Consider the following 25,108-nt stretch of genomic DNA (forward strand, 5'->3'; position numbering starts at 1 on the left):
TATATCTTATTCAATTTAATTATTCTTTCTAAGTCATTCATACAAAATTGTATTACACAACTCTAAATTTCATAATATATTAAGAAGATAACTTTTTATTTTAAAATTTTGGTTTGAAGTACAAATTTAATTAATATACCTTTTATTAAGAATGCATGACGTTTTGCTCAATGCATATGAAGGATATTGAAACACAATTCAACAAAGAAGAACGTAACTATGAAAAGAGCAAAGATTCAGCACAACACAACTTATATTGAAGCAGATGCACACTTATATTTTGAAGAATTGCGATGAAGTGTTGGAATTTATAAGGTAGTAAATTATATTATTAAAATGCAAATTTATAAAGGAAGGAAAAAAAGGAAAAACGAGAAAGCGAAAACTAAACCATTGAAAGCACAGAGACGCATTCTAAGGGCCGGGTCTCATTAAAACCCTCCTACGAAAAACCCCATGAGAAAAACCGTAAGAGGGAAAAAGAGTACCCGTCTAGAAAAAAGAAAAGTAAGAAGAGCGGAAGAGAAGGTTTCAGGAACTCTGGCCTAACCATCGTCCCCAAACCATCCCGGCTCAGGAAAACAGAACAAGAGCAAACAACAATACGTAGCCAGAAGGCCGGTGATACGCCGTCGCGAACTGACCACCGAAATGAACAAACAGAAAAAGCAAGAGGCCGGTGATGCGCCGTCGCCCAATGCTCAACAACAGAAACGGGAGGAATATAGCCGGTTAAACTCCGTCGCCATAAGCATTCCCACGAACCTAAGTCCCAGTAAAGAAGGAGCCAAGGAGAATCAGCAAATGAAGAGAAGGTCCAGTTTAGGCTGGTGAGATTCTGTCGCCTAAACTGAGATTGCAAGATCCTCTCCCAATAAGCAAGCCGGAAAGTTGTTGGGCCGGTTATATGCCGTCGCCACCAACCTTCCCTCTGCCTATCCACCATCCGCAAATAGCGAGACCAATCGGAAGGCCCCCAAAAAGCATGCAGAGTAATGCGGTCGGTTATACGCCGTCGCCGCAAAACTTCCTTATGCCCTCCCTCTCCAGACCTCCTAAACACCCCAACAAAACTCCATCGCCTCCAGTCCGCATGACGTCCAACCCCTGCACCTAAAATAATAGCTCTCCCAACGCAGCAACTACACGGCCACCAGATGTTCGAAGAAATGTCAGTAAGATTAAAACCAAAGCAGAAACCATTCGATTGCCAATACTCGCCCTTATCCCAAACAGAGACCATGAGTTCTCGTAAATTCAGCAAAGAGCACCAATCATGATCGGAAAAAACCTCCACCCAACTCCAAAACAGATCCACATAGGCCAATCCGCCAAGTGTTTGGCGAAAGTCCCCACCCAAGAATACAAGCACATTATCTTTGACGCACATAGCTATGCACAGACAAATCCCGAGTGACGGCATCATGAATAAGCTGAATATTGTTAGTCCAACGTCCCTCAGGAGTATGAGGACTGGCCATAATGTCAGCATGAACATTTCCTTCTCTAAAAATATGAGTTATTCTAAATTCCATATGATCAAGCAACGAAAGGGCTCTTCTCCACATAGCTTGGAAACGCCAAGGCACTTTGCTTGATTTAGTCGACAGAGTGTTAACCACATAGGCAGAGTCCGCTTCAAACCAAATCTTGGACCAGCCGCAGTGATGAGAAAAATCAATAGCAGTAATAATTCCTAAAAGTTCCGCCTCAAAAGCATACCCGTACCTCCTTCCACATGGAAACATCCCCTTACAAAACCTCGCCAATCTCTGAAAACTCCCCCTGCACAAATACGACCTGGCGTCCCAACCGCCGAACCGTCCGTATTTGCTTTAATCCAAGCAAACGCAGGCGGCGACCAATAAACCGAAGTGAACTCCGGCGGCGGCCGTTGATGTACTTTAACACCCAACTTTCGAATAATTAAATAGTCAGCCCAAGTGTTATCAATACAACCTAGCTTGGAAAAAGAGGTATCCACCTCTAAGAACATCGACTTGATAAAGCTAAGGATAGCACGGCTCTAAAAATAAACACCATCAAAGTGACTTTTATTACGCGCATTCCAAATCGCCCAGATCACCGAAACAACTCCAAGTTTCCAGAGAATACTAATTTGCGAGCTCCACTTTATCGACCAAGAAAAAATGAGGAAGCTATGAATGTCAACACAGTGTCTCCCCTCCAACTGATTGAACCAACTCAGAAACTCTGTCCAGACAGGTTGAACTTTGTCGCACGACCAAAAAATATGACTCAGATCTTCTGCTTCGTGGAAACAAAGGGAACAATAATTGGGTGAAACCAGACCTTGTCGAATGAGTTTATCTCGCGTTGGCAGACGGTTTAGAATAACTCTCCAACAAGTGATGGACCGACGAACATGGATGTAATCTTCCCACAGCCAACGACCCCAAGAAACACTAGGGAAACGGTGACATTTTGAAACAAAAGCCTGGGCAGACGTAACGTCCCCATGCACAGACGGTTTCCATAATCTGACATCCTCATCCTCACCGATCGGTAAGAGTAAAATATCACAAACAATGTAGGGGAATTCTTCAATAAACTCTTGAGAGAAGTGCCAAACTCCGTCATAGAAATAGTTTGCCACCGTTTGATTTAATCTTGAGCGCATAAAACTTGGCAAATTAATCTTATCCGCAATAGTGTAACCGAGCCAGTCGTCATGCCAGAAGTACACAGTAGAGCCTTTTCCAAGCAGACAGTAGGAGTCTTCGATGAGGTCAGGTATGAGACGTCTAATTCCAACCCAAATCGACGAAGTTAAGAAATCCGACCGTGGCCTACCCACGTCATTCAGGTAGCGGCTTCTCATCGTATCAAACCCAAATTGGCATCCCACAATCACCTTCCAGGCAAGCTTCATAAGAAAGGACTCATTCATCATATGAAACGAACGAATCCTAAGACCTCCTTCCTCCTTAATCGCACAAACACGCTCCCAACTAACTGCACAAAACGGTTTTTTGTTAATATTCCCCATCCAAATGAAATTTCTGCAGGACCTATCCAACTCCTTGATAAGAGAGCTAGGCCATTTATAGAGCATCATCGTATGCACGAGAGAGCTCTGAATGACCGAACGGACGAGGCAAATTCGCCCCGCAATAGAGAGTTGAGAGCCTTTCGAACGAGAGAATTTGCTAATAAGCCTATCCTTTATAGCAGCAAGATGAATAGCCTTAGGTCTTCCAACAAACAGAGGGTCTCCCAAATAATTCATAGGCAGCTGTTCCACACGGAAATGAAGAATCCTTCCAATCTGTCTTTGATAACTTAAAGGAACTCCTTTGGCGTAATAAATATGCGATTTTTCCTGGCTGCATATTTGTCTCGAAAGCTCCCCATACCGCTGTAAAATGCTGCGAATAGTCCGAGCATTCTTAGTAGTAGCCTTGCAAAACAAGAGAATGTCATCAGCGTATAACAAATGAGTAGGGAAATGGCTGGCACGACACATGTTCATCGGCGTCAGACAACTATCTTCAACCGCCTTTATAAACATACAGCTCAGAACATCTTCAGCGATGCCGAAAATAATATGCGAAAGCGGGTCACCCTGTCTCACCCCACGAGAGCAGGCGAAATAACTAAAGAGTTGTCCGTTGTACAAGATAGAGAGGCGGGCAAACACAAAGATAGTAGAAATCCAGTCCAGAAAACGTTGATCAAAACCCATCACCTCCATAGCGCACAGAATAAAACGCCAGCTCAGCGTATCAAAGGCCTTTTTAATGTCCACTTTACAAGCCATATTCCTGCCTTTGCACGAACGATTCATGCAATTAATGCCTTCCGAGCCAAGCATAATGCAGTCATGAATCAAGCGACCACGGATAAACCCAAATTGATTCGGCGAAACACACTCGGCCGCCACAGAACTGAGTCTAGTTGCCAGAATTTTAGAGATTATTTTAAAGAAGAAATTAGATAAGACAATAGGTCGTAAGTCCGCCACAGTTTCGACCACCTCCTTTTTAGGTATAAGAATCAACGTGTTGGAGTTAATGCCATGAGGTAGATAGTTCCTGTTGAAGAACGTTCTAACAGCCAAACAAATATCCGCTTTGATGATCTCCCAGCAATGTTGAAAGAAGACTCCAGTGAAGCCATCAGGGCCGGCTGCACTATCACCTCCTAAGTCGAAGACCGCAGCCTTAATTTCCCCATCCATCGGGATGCTAGTGAGATGAGTATTTTGCACCTGAGAAACCGAACTATTCACCAAGTTCCTCACATCATCAGGCGTGACAGTATTAACAGCCGAATCAGCAAATAAATTGGAAAAATAACGAACGATATGCGCAACAATCTCCTCTTGATCAAAAGAATCCGTCCCATCAATATTTAACTGCGGAATATGAAGCTGCTTTCTTCGAGCTTTGAGCGAGTTATGGAAGAAACTCGTGTTTCTGTCCCCGTCATTTAACCAACGGATCCTACTCTTCTGTTTCAGTAACAAGTCTTTGCGTAGCAGCCTCGTGCTCAAACGAGCTTGAAGCTCTACTTCTTCATCAAAGAGAGCGTCCGAGTAACCTTCAGCCAAGATACGTTTCTGAGTCCTTTCCAAATCGATCTGAAGCTGATTAATATCCACATCCACATGGCCAAAAACCTCTTTATTCCAACCTTTAAGACTCGATCTCAGCCTTTTCAGTTTCACCATAACCTTCAGAAGAGGGCAAGTAATGCTTATATCCGCATGCCATGAAGTTTTCACAAACTCTCGAAAGTCTTGATGAACCAGCCACATATTAAGGAATTTAAAGGGCATACGTTTCACAGCAGCTCTCTCCATACATTGGAAAATAAGAGGCGAATGGTCAGAAGAAAACCTCAGCAGAACATGAGTATTAAGAGAGTCCCACAAATTCGCGAAATCAGAGGAGAATAAACCACGGTCCAGAATCGATTCGACATGAGATGGCAAATTACGTCTTCCACACCACGTAAAAAAGAGCCCCGTAGTGTTAGATTCATTCAGCCCCGAAGCCGCAATAAAATCACCAAACTCCTTACACGAAGTACCGTTTGGCAGACAAGTGCTCTTTCTTTCATGGGCCCCTTTAACTCATTAAAATCTCCGATAAAAACTGTTTTCTCCACAATATGATTCAACAAATCAATCCACAGAAGTCGACGTTCAGTAGGCGAGTTATCTCCATGAATAAAAGCAGCCCGGAATGAAAGGTTATTCCAAGAGCAATCCACAATAATAGTTTGGCTAGAAGAGAAAGCCAAAGAGACAGTAACATGCGGCGCCGCACAAACCCAGATATTCGGGCTTCGTCCTTGCCGAAAGTTTTGGAAAAATCATTCTTAGGTTCATAAATGCCCATAAGAATAGGGTGAAATCTCTTACAATGGTCATGGAGGGCTCGTCGAGTTTCCTCATTGAGCCCCTAACATTCCAAGAAAAAATATTCATTGAATACTGAAGTCCGTTGCTGAGGAAAAGTCCTCATTCTCGACTTCATCAGCCCAACTTTGATTAGCAACATTTGACATAGTGCGAATTTGTGGGCTATTGGAGGAGTCAATCACAAAATCCCGAGGATTTCTCCCTGCTGCATGAGCCAAGCTCAACTGTTCATTAACGATATCGATCCCACGCTTGCTCGACTCCTGCTTAGTCCGACTCTTACTAGATTCAACAGCTTTAGTCTTCTTATTCTTGGTAAATTCCTTGCCTATGGGAACGTGTTTAGCAGTAGAATGCAGAACTCTTTTAATGGGGGCCTGCTTCGTAGTTTTACCGATAGCCGTATCCATCTACGCTTGAAACTTTGAAGCTTCAATCTTTTTTGTTGCAGATATTTTTTCTTTCTCTTTGACCCATTCCATCTCTTCATTAACAAGGTTGTTGACAGCGTCCACAAATTGGGATTCTGTCATATCCTTCCCAGTATTCAATTTTGGCGGTGGCTGTTCTTCTTCATCATCATCGCTGGTTACCAGACCCTCAACCAAGTCTTGTTGTTCATTGTCCACTCCAACGGAGGTACCAACATCCTTAGCTTGCACTTCCTGAAACACTTTTTTACCGGGAGCATCTTCCTTTTGCTTGTCTTCCAGGGTAGTATTCTCCGACTCCAACACCTCAAGAACTTCGAAAGAATTTTTTGTTGAAACTTCTGGAGCCTTTGCACTCTGCCATGTCTTCCCACTTGCCTTATTCTCCTTATTCCGTTCTGTCACGACAGTGTTCTTATTCTCCTTCCCAGCAAGATCCTTGTGCTTTTCTTCCAAAGCCTGATTCTCTTTTTTATCCTTATTGTTCTTGCATTTGTTTGAAGAGTGACCCACTTTTCTGCAAACCCCACAGAAGTACGGGAGATTTTCATAAACAAATTCAATATCAAAGGAGGTCGAACCCCGATTCACTTTTAGAGAGTATATAATTTCCTTCGTCATATCAATCTCTATAAGAACCCTAGCAAAGTGGCCCACCGATCCTAGAAAGGTCGAGCCATCAATTTTGATCGCCGATCCAACCGATCGTGCTACTCCCGATATAATCTCCGGATGCCATATCTCATGAGGTAGATAATAAATCCGCATCCACACTTGTGATAACGCAGCAGATTCCTTGTAGGGATTGAAGAGAGGTGTCCATTCTCGAATTTTGAAAATTCCAATCCTTAACTTCCAGAAAGCTTTTGATTTAGCCAGCGCCAGATCTCTTTCCCCAGAGAATTTTAGTGTAAAAAAACCCTTACCAATAGGTATCACCTGCCAGGGGTCAGAGATGTTCCAGATGGATTGAAGTTTCGTTTGAATATCCTTCGCAGCCCTTGGGGAATCCCTTTTTTTGCAAAATGAGCCTTGCATGAAGCGCAAATTTAAAACTCTTTAGTTGTTCTTGGTAAAGGTCATCTGGAATGTCAAACGTGAGAATGTTGTTTTTCTTAATCGGATGGAGAGAGCAAAAGTCATTTGCTAAGACGTCAGGAGGCTTGGCAGCAGCGTCCTTGAGTTTCGAAGAGTAGGAAACCCTAGCCGTATTAGGGTTTATTGGCGGAGAGGGTTTATTACCAGGATCTGAATGGTCTGTCATGACAGCCTTTTTCGAAGAGATGGTTGGAGTAGCCTTCCGACTCCCCGAGTTTTCGTTACGAGCCAACGGATCCACCAACGGTTCATTAGTTGGCGACGATCGAGAGAAGTTATTCGAGACGACAGGAAAATCACGATGCGAGGGAAACTCCATGAGAAGAAACTTCAGGCGAGATTACGGCCCCCGGCGACAAGATCAACGGAAGAGAGCTTTGGGGGCGGCGTAGGGTTTCATCTTTCTAAAATAGAGCGTGAATCTTTTAAGGTAGTAAATTATATATATTCAATATCATTAAGTGTTAGATTAAATTAAAAATACTACTCGCTCTTAAATCACACATTGATTGAAATGCATTTATATAGTGAGCATAAGGAGGAACTGGCAAAAAATGGATGTACAAACGTGGAAAGGGCACATGATAAATCTTTTACAAAATGGTTTGAACAACGGGTAAGTTTTATAAATTTTCATTTTTGAGTGTGATCATGTTTATTTCTAAAAACTCGAATTGTGAGGCAACAACTTATTTAAGAAACTGCGTGATCACACTAATTTAACAGTATTCTTTTATAAGCCATTGAAAATTTTAAGCGTGATCATGCTTATGTCTAGAAGCTCGATTTCCAATTGCAAAATTGAGGCAGAAGCTTCATTTAGAAAAAAACGTGATCACACTAATTTAGCAATATTCTTTTATAAGATGTAGAAAATTTAAAGCGTGTTGTTTCATTACTAGTAAAAAAAATTTTGTTGTTGAAATTCATCATTAGTAATTTTTTATCAACTATTGAGATAATTAAATTTTCAGTGTGATCATTCTATCTTCTTCAAATTCGAGTTCTATTTTAGAGTGATCATGTTAACTTTCTTTTTCAACCTTTATTTCGATTTCTTATCTAATCTAATTCTCTATTAGATCATATCGGCTTCGACTGAAGAAAGTAATCGGTTTCATGAGAATCTAATGTACTTATCATATGGCCCTGATGAAAGAGTAACTCACTATGATGGATGTATAGTGAATGGATTGCGATACCATACAAGACGTCATGATTTGAACAAGCGAACCCAAAATTATGGTGTGGTTATGAAAGTTGGTGACGACGATTCTAGATTACAAGAATACTATGGTGTGCTGGTAGACATAGTTCAAGTGGACTATTTGGGGAATCATCAAGTGACATTATTTCACTGTGATTGGTTTGAAGGTAAAGCAGTACAGAAGGACAAATACAATTACACAAGTGTGAATATGTCAAAGCCATGGAAGACTAGTGAACCATATGTGTTGGCAACTCAGGCAGAACAAGTGTATTATGTTAATGACATCAAATTGGGCAATGATTGGAAAGTCGTTATCCCAGCACAAGCTCGAAGTTTATGGAATGTGGTTGAGAATAAGGATAATGAATGTATCACGTCTAATGAGTCTTATCAGCAGAATGAATTACAGTCTACAGTTGACTTAATTCAGCATCATGATGGTTCCATCCAATGGTGTAGAAATGAAATCCCAGTATCAACTATCGCCACATCTACAGTTACACCGAGAAAAGAGTACACTGAAGAATATGAAGCACATCTAGAAGAAGAAGATGATGATGACGACGATGATGATGGTGATGAAGATGATGCTAGTAACACTCAAGGAGATAATGTACATGAAAGTGAAGATGATTTTGATACTGATTAATTTTAAAATTTTAATTTATATTCTTTTTACGTGGACTGATTTCAGTGACTTTACATGACTTATCAAACTATATGTAAGCATCAACCTTTTAAATTATTATAAGTATTTTATTTTTAAGAATCATTGCAACTCGGAGCCTAAGACTTCAATACCATAAATATTTTCGTTAGACTAATGAGTAATTATAGTTAAGTTATTAAATTAATATATTTAACATCAATATTGTTTGAAATTAAACTCGTTTCAACGAATCACATTATTTTAAATATTTTATTACTCTATCATTTTATACGCTAACTTTTATTCCCCTATACTTATTAAAAAGAGGGGGACATGAACTGTATACATCTTCATAGTGAAAAATTTAAAGTGTCACTGACATATAGTGACACGTATATATATTAATGACAATAAAATTTGTCAATGTTATCTATTATTTGTGACGAAAAATATTATTATAATATAGAGATGTTTGGAGTGACAAAAAAAAATTGTCACAAACATACAGTGACGATAAATTTTGACAACAAAAAAACGTGTCACTAATATATAGTTTTTGTGTCGTACGAAAATATTGTCACTATATATATATATATATATATATATAGGGTGCGGTTATAGTGAGAACCACAATTATCGTGAGAACATAAGAACCAATAAAATTACTGCATCCGCTATTAAATTTAATGCATCCAAAAAAAATAATTTTTTTGCTCCCTTCAGGATTCGAACCCAGCATCTGCATCCATCCACCAAGATGATGCATCCACCGTAGATCTTGATGATCGAATGGCTTAAAATGGTTCTCTGTTCTTATTTTATTAGTGGTTCTTATTTGAACCTCTCCCTATATATATATATATATATGTTTAGTGACAACACCATAATCGTCACTGATATATAGTCATGGTAAATATTGACAATAATATATTTTATCACTAATTTATTTTATTGTGACGCGACAAATAATTGTCACTATGGTTATAGTGACACAAATAAGATCGTCACTAACTTTTAGTGACAAAAAAAATTGACAACAACAGAACTTGTCACTATTATAGTTTTTTGTGACAAAAAAAAATAAGTCTCACAACATACATGTTTGCAGTGACAACGACACGATCGTCACTGACATGTAGTGACGATAAATACTGACAAAAAAAAATTGTGTCACTGTTACACATTTTTGTGACGACAACATGTATTGTCTCTACATATATATTTATAGTGATAAATTTATGGTCGTCACTAACATATAGTGACAATAACTACTGACAACAATAAAATTTATCACTGCTACACATATTTGTGACGACAAAAATTGGTGTCACAATACAGACGTTTGTAGTGACAAAATTTTTGTCGTCACTCAGAATATCGTCACAAGAACCTGTTTTTCTTGTAGTGAAACCTCATTTCCCAGGGAGATTGGTCAAGAACCGGAAGGAGGTGGATTGGATGGAGATGTTCCGAATTTTCAAAAAAATGGAGGTGAATCTACCACTCCTTTCAGCCATTCGCTACATGCCCAAGTGGGCAAAGTTCTTGAAAGAGGTCACCACTAAAAAGGTAAAGCATGATGAGAATGCCCGATTCTTTAATGGAGAAATGTTTCAGCCATACTGAAGAGGGAACATGCCCAAGAAGTGTGGAGACCCATGGATGTTCGTAATCCCTTGCATGATTGGAAATGGGAGGATTGATCGAGCCATGCTGGATTTGGGATAATCGATTAATGTCATGCCCTTGGCATTATTTAAGGAGTTGAATTTGGGGCCACTAAAAGCCACACGTGTCGTGATACAATTGGCGGATAGATCTCAAGTTTATCCCATAGGTATTCTGGAGGACGTTCTGGTCAAGGTGAAAAACCTCATATTTCCAGCTGACTTTGATGTGCTTGACATGGGCAAGGCATCAAGCAGGACATCAATCATTCTTCTTGGGAGGCCGTTCATGAAGACTGCCCGTACTCGTATTGACTGTGATTCGGGTACGTTAACATGTAAGTTTGATGGGGAGAAAGTAAAGTTTAATATTATTCAAGCTATGGCACACCCCATGGATACCGAGATTGTGGAGCACATTGATATGGTGGAGGACATCTTGCCCATCATAGGAATGCAGGATTCGTTGGATCTCATTCTCCAAGAGAATATTACGGAATGCCCACGAGGAGATATTTCACACGTTGATGTATCTCAAGAGTCAAGAAGGACCAAGTCGTTCGTTGCCAGACAACTTGCCCATTTTAAAGTCCGAAGATAGGTTGTTGCCATCTCTCCAGAAGGCACCCAAGCTGGAGCTGAAACCACTACCGAAACATCTCAAGTACATTTATCTTGGGACAGGAGGCACCTTGCCCGTGATCATCAGTTCAGAATTGACCATTGAAGAGAAGGACATGGTGAATGATGTTATTGGGCAATACAAAGAGGCAATAGGATGGACATTGGCGGACATCAATGGAATCAGCCCTTCATTATGCGTGCATCACATCTTGATGGAGGAAGAAGCCAAGCCAATACGGGACGTCTGGAAGCGGGTGCATGTGCTGGGATAATTGTTATGTCTGCTACATACCCAATGGACATGGTTCGAGGCAGACTTACTGTACAAGTAATGCAGGTCCTTTTCCAATGATCTTTCTTTTTGGAAGCTTTTTATTGTATTAATAATCAGGTATGTGTTTGTTTCTTCTCTTATACAGATAGATAAGTCCCCTCATCAGTATAGAGGAATGGTTCATGCTTTATCAACCGTGCTTCGAGAGGAAGGCTTTCGTGTTCTGTATAAGGGCTGGCTTTCATTTGTCATTGGAGTTGTAAGTTCTTGAATACTAGATACTTTAGGACTCATGGTAATAGACTGCTGAAGATTTCAATCATTTTCTTCTGTCCATTTGTGATGAAATGAAGAAGTAAAGGTTTTATGAGATCTTTGATTGGAACAATAGTTAGGACACACTCAAGATTGTTCTGTGCTCGATAGATTGTTTTCAGTGTCCACGGCTTTGGACTTTGCATTCTAAATTTTCAGGGGAACAAAATGTGTTTTACGCTTGACTCATGTAATTTGGCTATTAAGATGAAAAACCATGACGTATTGAAAATGATACAGGTGAAGCATCTCTTTCTTAAGAAGTAAAATTGCCACTTTCCTTAAGGGCATTGATACACCTGAAAGAATCAGGAATTTACTTGAATCATTGTTTCTAGCTCGATTAGTTTTGTATTTATCTAGTGATCTTAGAAAGTCCTTACAAGTTTTAGCTTCAATTGATTTATTAATTTCCATGGGGATTGTTAATCCATACAAACTGAATCCTCTTAACTGTTGTTATTCGTGAATAATTTTCCAACATCTTAACTCGCTGATTTGGTATATGATTCATTATCCTTTCAAAAGGATTTATCTATTTTTGGAGGGAATATTATCGTTATGGGCCATTCTGATGTTGCTGGTTTTGCAACTTCTTTGTAGGTACCATATGTGGGTCTTAACTTTGTTGTTTATGAATCTCTCAAAGATTGGTTGATTAAATCTAAGACATTTGGTCTCGTTGAAGATAATGAATTGAGTGTAGTTACAAGGCTTGCATGTGGGATAGTAGGCACAGTTGGACAAACTGTTGCTTACCCCCTTGATGTCATTCACCGAAGAATGCAGATGGTGGGGTGGAGTAATGCTGCTTCAATTGTCACTGGTGATGGGAGAAGCAAGGCTTCCCTCGAATACACTGGCATGGTTGATGCTTTCATGAAAATTGTTAGACACGAGGGCTTCTAAGCATTATACAAAGGATTGGTCCCCAATTCAGTTAAGGTTAGTCTACTTTTAGTTTAATATTTTTATGAGGTTTTTTATAATCACGTGGCTAAGATAGATGCCTTTGGTTTCATTTTTTACTTTGATGGTATAGTTGTTGGCACTTTTCTAGTTGCAATTATCATTATAACACTTTAGAGACATAAAGTACCAATCTCTTAGTGCTGCATGGTAATGGTGTTTGGTGCTCCTATTGTGGGAAGCAAGTGCCACATTTAGTTGCATTTCTCAATCCGACCACCACCATGGAAATGATTTCTGTTTTTTCTTAGAGAAATAGAACTTAGCAATAGTGAGTTGTTTCGCCCAATGCACACTTTCCGTCTCTGTTCAGGTCGTCCCATCAATAACCATCGCGTTTGTGACATATGAACAAGTGAAAGAGTTAATGAGGGTACAGATTAGAATATCTTACTGATGCAGCAAATACAACTCATATTTTTATTCATTTCCGGTATGATTTTTGTTCGCTGGACGAGGATAAGAATTTGATGTAATACGTTTCTCTTTCGCGATGAGAAGCGACCACTACATCTTCTGCTTATAGGTTTTGCCATCATGCCTCATAGTAGTAATATTAGCAAATAATAAGAATAATGTCATAATAATAGCTGCTTAGGTTTGCTTGATAACTGAGTGAGTGAGTGAGTGAGTAGGAGTATGTTTGTACATGGCATTCGCTATGTTCATGTATAAACTTGCCTACTTTTTGGAATTACTATATTTTGAAAAAAAATGTTAGTAAATGATTTCTTGTTTGAATTTCTCTTGACTGCGCTTGTGATTAACCATTTGTTTTGCTAATTGAAATTATGAACACTGAAATTGCAATTGAAATCAAAATTTGATGCATACATAAGAAGATTGTATGTTTTCGTTTCCATTCATATTTCTTTGTAGTTTGATTTTTACTGCAACATGGAGCAATGGAGAGGAGCTGGCAAACATGAGGTGTTTAAGTGAATTAGTACCAAAACATCCTCAAAACTTGAGTTACAGAAACATCACAACTATGTTGATATTGTACGAAAACAGATTTGCCTTCCTAAACCTGTGCAAAGTAATCGGCTTCCGATGATCCGCCGTACTAAGACAACTCAGAATCCGAACAAGGTACCCGACCGCCTTCTCGTCCTTGGACTCGCCGCCGTAATTAGCTTGCTCTCAGAATTCATCCTCGCCGGCCGCCCTAACGGCGTGTGTGGCGGCCTCACCATCCTCCCCTTGGGCGTCCCTATCACAAAACACACTCGATATTATATTATTTATATACTTTAAAATAGAAAGACCACACTTATCGTGGATAGAGGGAGTAAGTATTATAATTTCTAGGGATAGGTTTAGTATATCAATTCAAACCTGACTTCTTCTTGATATCCAAAGACAAAGACTTGCTTGATGGTGAGAGTTTCTTAGCCACAGTCTCAATGGACGGCAGTGATCTCATCCTCCTCTCCGTCAACGTGGCCCACGAATCATCCACCGTGGCCAAGGCGGCCGCCTCCTCACCCCCGGTTGATGCCCCCCCATCGCTACCGGACTCTGAGGTCTCCCTCTGGCTAGCACTCGCTCTCTCTCTCTCCACAACCCTATAAGCAAACATTTGGTACGGTATCTGTGACACCACCGGCATCTTATCCTTATCCGCCGCACACCTCGCCATGAAGGCCGTCTCCACGTCGCTGAAGTCCAAGGGAGGCAGCGGCGTCGCCTCCTGCTGTCCATAGTCGGGGTTCATCGCCAAGAAATGCTTGGTATACCGCATCATCCTGCATATGGACGAGAAGCTAGGCCTCTGAGTCGGCTCACCATGCCAGCATCGCTTGATCACGTTGGCCAAGAACTTAGGCGTATGGAACGGGAATAATGGCCTCTCCCCGGCCCTAATGTTCCTGCTCATCTTCTCCCCTTGAAGATGAGCATCCTCGAAAGGGACCTTCCCTGTCAACATCTCAAAACAAACCATCCCAAAACTGTACACATCCGACTTCTCGGAATACCTAGCCGTGCTCCCCTCCGTTTCCTGGCCTAAAACCTCCGGTGCATACCAGATATAGGCCGGCTGGCCTACATCCGTGGGAGTGCTCTGAGTGAGGCTCCGGATGTAAGAATCCAACCCAAAACCTGAGACCTTGGCATGGAGGTACCCCTCAGCGCCATTAGGCCTCGGCTTGATGAAAATGTTGGAGGGGTTGAGGTCTCCATGAGGGATTTTTCTCGCGTGGAGATACTCCATCCCTCTGGCTATCTGCAGCATGAGGTCGACTGCCACGGGGATAGACAATGCGACACGTTTCTTGGGCTCCTTGACATAACTAGACAGATCTTTCTGCATCAACTCCATAAGCAAGTAACACTCCTTCTTATCCTCATCATAGAAGCCAAATAGAGAGTGCATGATGTTTGGATGGGAGAGGCTTAAATCCGCGGCGACCTCTCTCTGCAGGGCTTCTTTCTCCTCCCCACGAAATTGTCGAAGTACGAAGCTCTCGCCTAGCCACTGGATCTCCTTGAACTGCTTCCCACTCCCCAACCTCCTCCTCACCTTGTAGTCCTTGGAGTTTAGCAGCGTGGTGCTAGGCAACAACACGTTGCTCTGCTCCAGGACATTGCGGAGGAGGTGGTGGTGCCCACCACGCCCACCCTCTCTAATTTTCTTGAGCAGGAAGAGCCGGTCTTCGTCCCAGACAGATTCCATCCTAGTGCAGAAAGCAGGGGAGACTAGGTATTGGTGTCCGAACATCAACTGGAAGATCCGAGGATCCTTCAAGCCCTTGTGGTATTTGAAGGCGTAGACGGTTTTCTTCCTCTGCATATCATCTTGATCGCTGCCAGCAATCTGGCCAGCCATTTCAATGGCCTCCACGGCTGCAGGGAGGCAGTAGAGGAGGTTGTGTATGTGGAGCTCCACGCAGTCGGAGTTGTTGTACAATGTGATGGATTTAACCCAGAAATCCTTACTCTCTAGGCACATCTTGATGTAGGATTCCCCTTCCTTGTACACCTTCATGAGCTCCTTCAATGGATGCTCCAAGATCTTCCATTTCGCGTTCTTCTCCTTGAATTTCAGGTTATTTTTCATCATCTCCGCTATCGTCGTGTAGCCGGAGGCCAGCATGTCTACCAGTAGAGAGCACTGCCTCTCATTCCACAGGTTGTCTTGAAAAACCATTAATGCATTCAAGCTTCCCACAACTTCTCCTATTTGTCTGAATTGCTCCATTTTTTGTTGAGAGAAATGAGATTAAATTGGGATTCGAGGTTGTTGCAAGAAGGGAGGATCTTATTTCATGCGATCAACATGAGATGTGATGAATTTGCATGCAGGAATTTTGATATCAAATTGTGAAAAGATGGATCCAAGAGAAATTTTTTGGTTTTTCTCTTGGATGGATTTGAGTTGGAAAAAGAAATTCTTGGAATTCTGTTTTTTTTTCCAAAGGTTTTTTTGACTCCCAACAATTCCGCAACATGTTTGGTTCTATAATGGTTTGTTTTGCATAAGGTAGAATAGCCCACTTTTCTCGCAATCTCAATCCTATTTATTTTTATTTTTATTTTATTTTTTGTGACTAGGAGAAATTCATGTCTCGAATATAGAAAAATATATTGTCATGTCGATTGCAAGCTCTATTTCTAGCTATAACTATTTCATTGTGTGTAATTATATATGTGTGATTGTGGTTTTTGTACCACAACCTATTTTGACGAACAGAAATAATTCTCTAACGAGGTATATATATATAGGAGTTGATCATAGTGAAAATCATAATTTAAAATGAGAACTAAGAACACTGTACTGATGTGTAAAATTACTGCATTCGCTATGCAATTAATTACACTCCAAAAAAAATCGTTTCTATTTGAACTTCTCCTATATATAGAAAAAAAAAAAAGATTCAACCAGAATGTTATGTTTCGTTAGAAAGAGATCGATATGAATGAATGGATTTTGTACATTTAAAACTTCAAACAAAATCTATTAGTAAGACGATCCCCCTCTAATCAATAGGGCGGATATTCGAGTCAACTTTGAATAGAACAAGATTCAAACAAGATCGTGACGACATAGAGGGCAAGTGCACTTGTGTTGGAACCATGTCTCGATACAAAGAGCGTGGAACCGGTGGTTGCATTCGGAGATGGTGGCGCGCCGCTCGCCGGCGGCGTACTCGCTGAGGCAGATGGCGCAGCCGCCGTCGTCCGCTCCTTCGTTGCCGGTGACTGTATCGAACACCATAGGAGCGGGGGCCGCCTTCGGAAATAGGATGTCGATGCAACTCCTGTCTGAAAAACAGCAAAAGCAAATAGCTAGCATAATAGAAACGAGATACACTGCAGCTCCTATCAAAACCCCTACAGCAAACCATTTGATGAAGAATTCCATTGCAATTTATGTAAGTAGTGTGTGTTGTGCGTGTTCTTTTTCTTAAATAAGAGGAGATATCTAAAGCATGCATGGCTTTATATTGATTAATCCTTTTCGTTGAGGATTAGGTTTCCTAGTTGCACAAGGTCAATCACAAATTTAATTAATTCGACTTGGTAAAATCCTAAATCGTGACTAATTGATTCTTTGTTAACTAATTCCAATATGACCTCATTCGTAATTTTAGCATTGAGTTCGATTTAGGGTATTATATATATTTTGGGGTTAGGATGATTTTTTTTTTCGGTCCCATTATTTTAGTTAGGGCGATTTGTAAACATAAATCAATCTTTTTTCGAGTTTGCAGAATTGGACCAATTGGGTCCGGTTCATTTTTTCGTGAGTTAGATTTGAGCCCATCTTAAGTGTGAAATGGAGTAACATAATTGGATCAAAACATGGTTACATATGTCGAACTTAAAATAATTAATCTATTTATATAAGTTCAAAAAAATGACCTAATTTTGTAAATTACCTTAAAATAGTGTCCCAAAAAATTAAACTCTATTTAATACCACTATATATATAACACCATTATTAAATATTTGCGGTTATACATGGTAATAAAATTATTGTACATTGCTTTCCTCATTATAACGACGTTTTAACTTTTAGGAGTACAGTTAGACAAAATTTTATGGAGAAAAAAAATAGGAAACTCGTAATTGCAAAAAGAGTTAAATAGTGGTGTAATAATATCAGCATTTTAAAAGTCTTGTAAAAATTAAAAATTACAATAAAAGTTGTTTTATTTTAGAAAATTAATTCTTTAATTTTTTTTTTCTATTGTTCTAATTGCGTCTTACATATATTATTCTCGCATATGTCACATAATTATTATGATATTTTTTTTGAAGGGATAATTATTATGATTTTAGTTAGATAATAAGTTTAATTTTGTATGGTGTTGATCCCATCCCATGTCCATGGGCTGGTTTGGCCACGAAAATTTCAGCCCAATTTCATAGGATCCTTAAATATAACAAGTCCGTTAATTTTTATAATATTATTTTTTAACACAAAATCTTGGATACACCCAGGTGTACCGTACAACCGGGTTGACCAATATGGGTTCAAATCAGGGTGCTGGTCAAAGTTAAAATGAAGGTATAACTTGATTGTACGGTACACTCGGATATAACCAAGACCACATCTTATTTTAATAACTTTATTTTCTCTCTTTCAATTCGCTATCGCATATGAATTTCTTATCAGAGACGATATCAAAATTACTAATTTAAAAAAGAATTACAATAAGAGAAAGATGTAAATTGAAGAATTATTCACGGTAGGAAAAGATTTATTCACTATAGAAAAAAAAATGAAATATATAAAGACATAATTTTTTTATCTTTTATTTTCTCATGATAAATTTATCTATCAAAGTATCTAATTCATAAAATTCGAGTACTGGACAAAATATCACTTCTTTTTTTATGCGATAAGAAGAAATCCATGTCTCCAATATAAAAATATTATAGTTATTTCAATTGCAAGCTCTGTTTTTTGCTATAACTATTTCATTGTCTCAAACCATCATCGTATTATCAATTTTATTCCAAATTTTAGATTTTGAAACTACGAAAAATTTATGCAAATTAATTTATCATTCGACTATTTTTTTTTAGTACCTAACTTAAGAGGATTATCTCGTATAAACTCAAGCTACGTACGTCAAATTTGTGTCAATCATACTCAAGTTTCATACACTAAAAGCTTTGTCGGATGATAGAGATTTTTCCATAATATAGATAATAATTGGTCAGAATTGAAAAAAGTCAAAATAAAATTGATAAAATAGTGACAATTTGAAATATATTTGACCACTAAAACAATCATATTCCATATTTTTACTTTTTCTTCTTTGGATCAACAAACAATTAAATTTAAAGATTTGTGCGACAGTGAACTCGAATCTAAAATCTTTAATTTCAAATATCAAGAATTGCACATATATAAAAATGAATAAATCCATTGCATAGATTTAAACAAGATCATGGCGGCACAGAGGGCAAGTGCACTTGTGTTGGAACCACGTCTCGATACAAAGAGCGTGAAAACGGTGGTTGCAGTCGGAGATGGTTGCGCGACGCTCGCCGGCAGCATACTCGCAGAGACAGATGGTGCAGCCGCCGCCCAGTCCTTCCTCCCCGGTGTAGGTATCGAATACCATATGGGCGAGGGCTGCCTTGCGCCGCTGCTTTCCCGGCGGCGCACTTGGAATTAGGAACTCGATACAACTCGTCTCTAAATAATAGCAACAACAAATAGATGCCACAATAAAAACAAGGCTCACTGCTATGATCAGCCCAAGAGTAAACCAATCGATGAATTTCATTGCAATTTATCTAAGTATAATAATGTGTGTTGTGTGTATTCTCTTCTTAAATAAGAGGACATCTAAAGCATGCATGGCTTCTTAGGTTTCCTAGTTGTAGTCGTAGAAGGTTTAATCATAATTTAATTTGTACGTATAAATTTGTTTCTTGACTAGTTGTACAAGATCATATATTTCATAATTAGTCGGTTCTTTGTTATTACTTCCAATATATATGACCTCATAGATAAATGTGATAATTTTAGCATTGAGTTCGATTTCATGTGGTATTATGTATTTTGGGGTTAAGATGGAAAGAACAAAACATTATCCTAATCTTATACTCTTGGCATGATATATATGTAATACCACTCTAAATATAACACCACTATTAAATAACTGAAAACTAGGGTGCAGATATACAAGATATATTTTCGTTATAATTGAAATTATACGAAACGATGTGGTCTAGGCCTCATAAAAACGACGTCGTCTTTACTAATATATACGTAAGCTCCAATTCAGCATTTCAGCGACCGAAAAAAAAATCAAAGGGACGAAATTACAAAAATTATAAAGATGGTTAATTCGCCATACTTCATTAATATGTTAAAATAACAAGTTCAAAATAATTCGTGAATTTATTTGTCAAAACAACATAAAACTATTATACACATCACTAGTATTAGGTAATTAATTTTATTTTATTAAGTTTTTATACATTTTTTTGTATTTTTGTTTTTTATTTCATAGGATCCCTAAATCTAATAAGTTCCTTAATTTTTTTATTATCTTAACAATGAATTATTTTTTATGTCCCTGATGAGGAGTAATATATACAGAACAGAGGAATCACTACGGTTAGAGGAATGGACTTCGCCAGAGGAATGGATTCCGCCAGAGGAATAGACTAAGTCAGAGGAATCACCAAAGACAGAGGAATGACTTATCACGCAAGATAGGCAGCGGTATGAGCGACCGTTTTACCCGGGAAGCGCCAGAGCAGAGGAATCGCCCGTCTACGGGCAAAATTACTACTATGCCCCTGACCACGCGGAGAGCATTTTTCAGAGATGAAATTACTATTTTGCCCTTCTATTGTACTCTATAAATACACCATGCATTCCCCTTGTGTAAACTACATGCTCTTCACTAATACAACAGCAAACTTATTCTCTCAGCAATTCAGCTATTTCTCTCAACTTTTACGCTCAAACACTAGGTAAAACTCGTAACTTAGAATTAGGTGTTGATAAGATACATTATCAATCTCCAAGGGGACACCAAGCGATGCGACCTCCTGTGTGTGAACAGTGAAGTACCAGATTTAAACCCCACTGTTCCCCCTCCCCAACTCCCCCAAGTAAAAAAAAAAAAACAATAAATTATTTTATTGATTTTTTTTTCTCCTCTTTCAATTCGCTATCACTATGAATTTCGTATCAGAGACGAAATCAAAATTACTAATTTGAAAAACATTGACAATAAGAAAAAGATGTAAATGGAGGAATTATTCAGTGTGGGAAAACTGAGTACAGTGTGAAGGGGAGAAGAAGAAGATCTCAGGTTTACTCTCCCTCACCGATTACAGCTCAAATTTTGAAATACTTGATCCCAACGGACTTGATTTGCTTGTAGTATCGTTTCATAATTGCCCCCAAAATGTGATTTTGGAATGTGGGTATGTTCGTTTTGGTTGAATTTGCAGTGGTAAATACATTGATTTTGAAAATGTAGGGTTATTTCTGCTAGCTTTAAACTTGTCTTCATTATATGTGATATTTCGTGTTGATAAAGTGAAAGAAAAGTATGCTGATGGGTATAGCATTGGAGTGAGCTAATCTAATTGGGGTTAGGACATAACTATATGTCTTGATTTTTGATAATATTATGTTTGTTTTCTTTTGGTTGGTGGGTGGTGGTGGGAGGAAGGTTAACAGCAATTTATGAAATGGAAGATCAGAAAATTTTGTTGAAACAGAAGGGGTATCTGTGTTTATGTGTGAGTTTCAGTGCTTAAATTGTTTTTGTATAAGGAAAGAATGTTAATCACATGAGATTCCTGCAATTTCATTAGCTAGTATCAAGTTTCTGTTTGGATGCAGCTAATTGTGTCTAGTATGATGCTGTGGAGAGAATGCCAGACGTCTCCTCCTCCTAAACTCGCAACTGAGTGGAGAAGTGTTCGATTGTATTCAATTTCGTGAGTCATATACCTCATTCACAACAATGTGCAGTTTGCTACATTGACGTATGTCGACACCTTCACTTATCAGTAACTATAACTCTGAATATCTGAAGGCTTTGCTTCATTTAATGGGGAGCATTACATAAGCTTTCTCTTGTGTAGATGTTTATGCTCTACAATTAGCAGACTTTTTGAGGAAGAAGCTTTCTAATTCGCTGTGGATGGCTATCGTTCTATTGGCTATTGGAACAACGACAAGCCAGGTCCAGCTGGATTTTACTTACTCTTCTACTTTAATGTGAACAACAATGACAAATGTGACTCATCATGAACCTTAAAAAATGTACTCCATTAAGGGTATAAGGTGGTGGTGGTGGTTCGGATTTTCATATTATGATCGAAGACTTCTCTCTAAAATGAACATTGGTTGAACTTTTGAGAGTTGGATGGCGATGCTTGGTTGTGAGGACTCGTAGAATAATCAAAGCTATACCTGATTATAGTAACACGCAAGCTCTTGTTATTGGGAGTTGTATGATCATTGTCCTCGCTCGTAGCAAAATTTGTAGGGTTTCATGTTAATATAACTAGTCTATGCCAATATGCAATTCTGGTTCTTGTAATCTGAGTTTTTTATGTGATGTTAACACAGGTCAAAGGTTGTGGAGAAACTTCTCGTGAGTCGCTCTTCTCATCTCCAATTCAAAGGATACACGCTGAATGTATTATGTATTATCTGCTCGTGTCTCTGCATTGGCTGGTGTTTACACTGAATTCTTGATGAAAAAGAACACGTGTATATGGCCATGTACATTTTCCATTTCAAGCCAACTCTTCAGGTGAGTTGTACATTCTCTGATTTTCTTCAAATCTTTTGCTTCCCCACTTTCGTCTTACATAATCAACGCATTTTAGAATATTATGTATTTTAACTGTTAGCGTGCAGCTCGTTTTGGGAACCATTATCTGCATGATGTCACTGCACATGTATCTGACGCCAAAAGCATCACCTGAAAGTCTAGACGAAGTTTCTATTGATCGAAGAACATCTTCCTAGAGCCCAACTTCAAGTGAGCCTCAGTCCATTCTTTTTCAAGGAATATTTTCCCAATCCTCGGAAGCTGGAAGATGTAGAATCACGAAGTGTAGAAACATGGAACTAAGACAAAATCACCAAAGGATTCTTACAAGAGTGAGTTAGTTAGTTAGTTGTATGAAAATATGAAAATCTTGTTGAGTATATGGATGTGAAAGTTCTTGCTGTCTGAGTTCAGCTTTATAGGCGTCGTGTGGTTTCTAGACTCAAGTAGTCGAACCATTTAAGATCGTTCGTTCCAAGCCTATATCGGTGTTGCAGCCACACCTAATCTTGTTCTATACTACTTTGGAACATTTGGTAGTTGTTATACAAATCTGTGTGTGTGTGTGAGAGAGTAATTTCTCCGGCAAACGCCACCACCGGTGGGGGCGGCCACAACCACAGACAACAAGAGCTGTGCCACCATGTGAGGACTGCCAGGTACAACTAACTCCACTGCAAATTGCTGCTGCATTATGAATGGCCTCCACAGATTGTGTGGTGCTTAATTTTGTTGAATACTTATAATTATAAAGAAGCAAGTACACATATATGCCTTACATTCAAGGGCACTCTCATCAAATAATTTGCACCAATTCTATTGGCTGTCCATAGTTATTGCCCTCTCCTATTCTACTAACATCTGTGGACAATATTTACAAAGGGTCACCTATCTTTATTTATTACTTTTATTCTTGCCAATTTGCCCAATAAAAAATCCTTTAGTCCACAATTTCTGAGTATGTGCCCCACTATCGAGATAAGAAACTCTAATAGTAGCACAATTGAATGATTAGAGTGCGGTTTGAGTTATTCATCACAAGTCGAATCGTGTAAAGCACACATTTGATTAAATTGAATTATTTTATCAATCATATTTTATGGCTCAAACATTTATGTCTCCTAAATATAGACTTGAATTTAGATATTTGATCCGTTATATCATTTTACACATAACCTTTGAGATAGTGTTCGGTTGATACGATTAGTTAGGAGGGTGTATTCGTTTAGGAATTTTGTAGATTTTTAAAATCCAAGGATTTTAAAAGTCTATGGATTTCACACAGATTCTTTCGTGTATTTTGGAATTCTAATAGGAATCTACACAGATTTTGGACGGATTTTATCATGAATTTGACGTGATTTTTACGGATTTGAAATCAAAAATCCCAGCATCCATTGGCTCAAGTGAGCGCTGGACCCAGCGCCCAGCGATCGCTGGGCTCCAGCGACCGCTGGGAGCCCCGCTGGCTTCTTCTACCTGCTATCCGCGGCCACTGGATCCCAGCCAGTGCTGTCATTTCAAGATTTTCGAATTCTCGTGGTTCGAGCTCGAATTTGTTCATGTGTATTTTTTGAATGAAATCAATGGAAATCAGTCCAATGTTAAAATTCATAGATTTTTAAATATACACAGATTTTCATAGAGTTTTAAAAGTCTTGAACGAATACACCCAGATTTTCATAGACTTTTAAAAGTCTTAAACGAATACATCCAGATTTTAAAAGTATGTAGTCTATTAAAATCCCGAACGAATACACCCCCTTAATCTAATGATAAGTTGTTCTGTTGGATAGACACAATCTAGTATCTAGTCTCGAAACAGTATCACGTACGATTACTTATGTCATACGAGTCTCGACTTTCCTTCTATGATAAAATTAATTTGTGACAATTTAATCTCAAATAATATGGAACCAACTTTTGAGTAATAGAGTAATCAATATATTGATCATATATCAGATGAAATATATATATCTATTACTCCCTCCGTCCCACTTCAATTGGCACACTTGCCTTTTTTGTTTGTCCCACTTCAATTGGCACTTTTCAAAAATAGCATGTGGTCCCTACCTTCTCTACACACATTAAACAAATGGCCCTCACCCACTTTACACACTCAACCCTTTATTCTTAATCTCCGTGTCCAAAGTAAAAGTGTCAATTGAAGTGGGAGGGAGGGAGTATAATATAGATGACATGACCGATGCATTCGAACAATTCAATTAGTATGCAAATTCCTCACATGTATCGAAAAATTCCACACACGAAGCGACAGATGCATTGAACAATTCATCTTAGCTAACAAGTTTTAACCATTTCTTTCTGCTAATAACGGCTAATTTGATTATTAATTCCGATGATTACAATTTTCCAGCTATTTTTTTGACCAATAACAAAAACAATTTTTTATACTTAATTTTCAATCATGTTAAGTGATGAATATTCTCCACAAAATCGTGTAAATTTTAATTAAATGTATTAAATCTTAATTAAATCTTCAAATCGTTAAAATCATCCACGCTTGAGACAAGTTTTTCTGATCTTTTCACAGAAACTTCAAATTCTCATTGGACTTTAAAGTCTTCCAATCATCCTTCTTGCATTGGGAGAAATTCAAAATTGTAGGAAAATTGAAGAACTTGTAAAATTTAATGCTTTTAAGCTTAAAACAAACTATAAGATGAAATATAATAACTTGAGAAAGCA

The 25,108-nt window shown here is 38.7% G+C and overlaps 3 protein-coding genes, 1 long non-coding RNA gene and 1 pseudogene across 10 annotated transcripts; 2 read left to right on the plus strand and 3 right to left on the minus strand.

The window, feature by feature from the left end:
• Positions 1–2,026: 2,026 nt before the first annotated feature.
• On the minus strand, positions 2,027–4,825 carry LOC130998633 (uncharacterized). The gene has a single exon (XM_057924046.1). It carries the CDS (start codon positions 4,823–4,825, stop codon positions 2,027–2,029), a length of 2,799 nt encoding a protein of 932 aa, XP_057780029.1.
• Positions 4,826–11,222: 6,397 nt separating this feature from the next.
• On the plus strand, positions 11,223–13,023 carry LOC130998634 (mitochondrial adenine nucleotide transporter ADNT1-like; annotated as a pseudogene).
• Positions 13,024–13,543: 520 nt separating this feature from the next.
• Positions 13,544–16,075, minus strand: LOC130998917 (light-sensor Protein kinase-like). The gene is made up of 2 exons (XM_057924353.1): positions 13,965–16,075; positions 13,544–13,839 (listed from the first exon to the last, which is right to left on the minus strand). The coding sequence occupies exons 1-2, from the start codon at positions 15,826–15,828 to the stop codon at positions 13,703–13,705; spliced, it is 2,001 nt and encodes a 666-aa protein (XP_057780336.1). The 5' UTR covers positions 15,829–16,075; the 3' UTR covers positions 13,544–13,702.
• A 578-nt stretch (positions 16,076–16,653) lies between these two features.
• On the minus strand, positions 16,654–16,992 carry LOC130998635 (putative RING-H2 finger protein ATL69). Its single transcript, XM_057924048.1, has one exon. It carries the CDS (start codon positions 16,990–16,992, stop codon positions 16,654–16,656), a length of 339 nt encoding a protein of 112 aa, XP_057780031.1.
• Positions 16,993–20,748: 3,756 nt separating this feature from the next.
• LOC130998918 (uncharacterized) lies at positions 20,749–23,200 on the plus strand. 7 transcript variants are annotated; one of them, XR_009093338.1, is made up of 5 exons: positions 20,754–21,032; positions 21,457–21,554; positions 21,702–21,802; positions 22,192–22,378; positions 22,479–23,200. It is a non-coding gene; the product is annotated as an uncharacterized LOC130998918 (long non-coding RNA). The 7 variants fall into 7 exon arrangements; XR_009093339.1 differs by having other exon boundaries at positions 20,754–20,917; XR_009093335.1 differs by having other exon boundaries at positions 20,755–21,032; positions 21,457–21,602.
• The last annotated feature ends 1,908 nt before the right edge of the window (positions 23,201–25,108 follow it).

The sequence above is a fragment of the Salvia miltiorrhiza genome, chromosome 8, assembly GCF_028751815.1.
Source record: "Salvia miltiorrhiza cultivar Shanhuang (shh) chromosome 8, IMPLAD_Smil_shh, whole genome shotgun sequence".
NCBI classification, from domain to species: Eukaryota; Viridiplantae; Streptophyta; class Magnoliopsida; order Lamiales; family Lamiaceae; genus Salvia; species Salvia miltiorrhiza.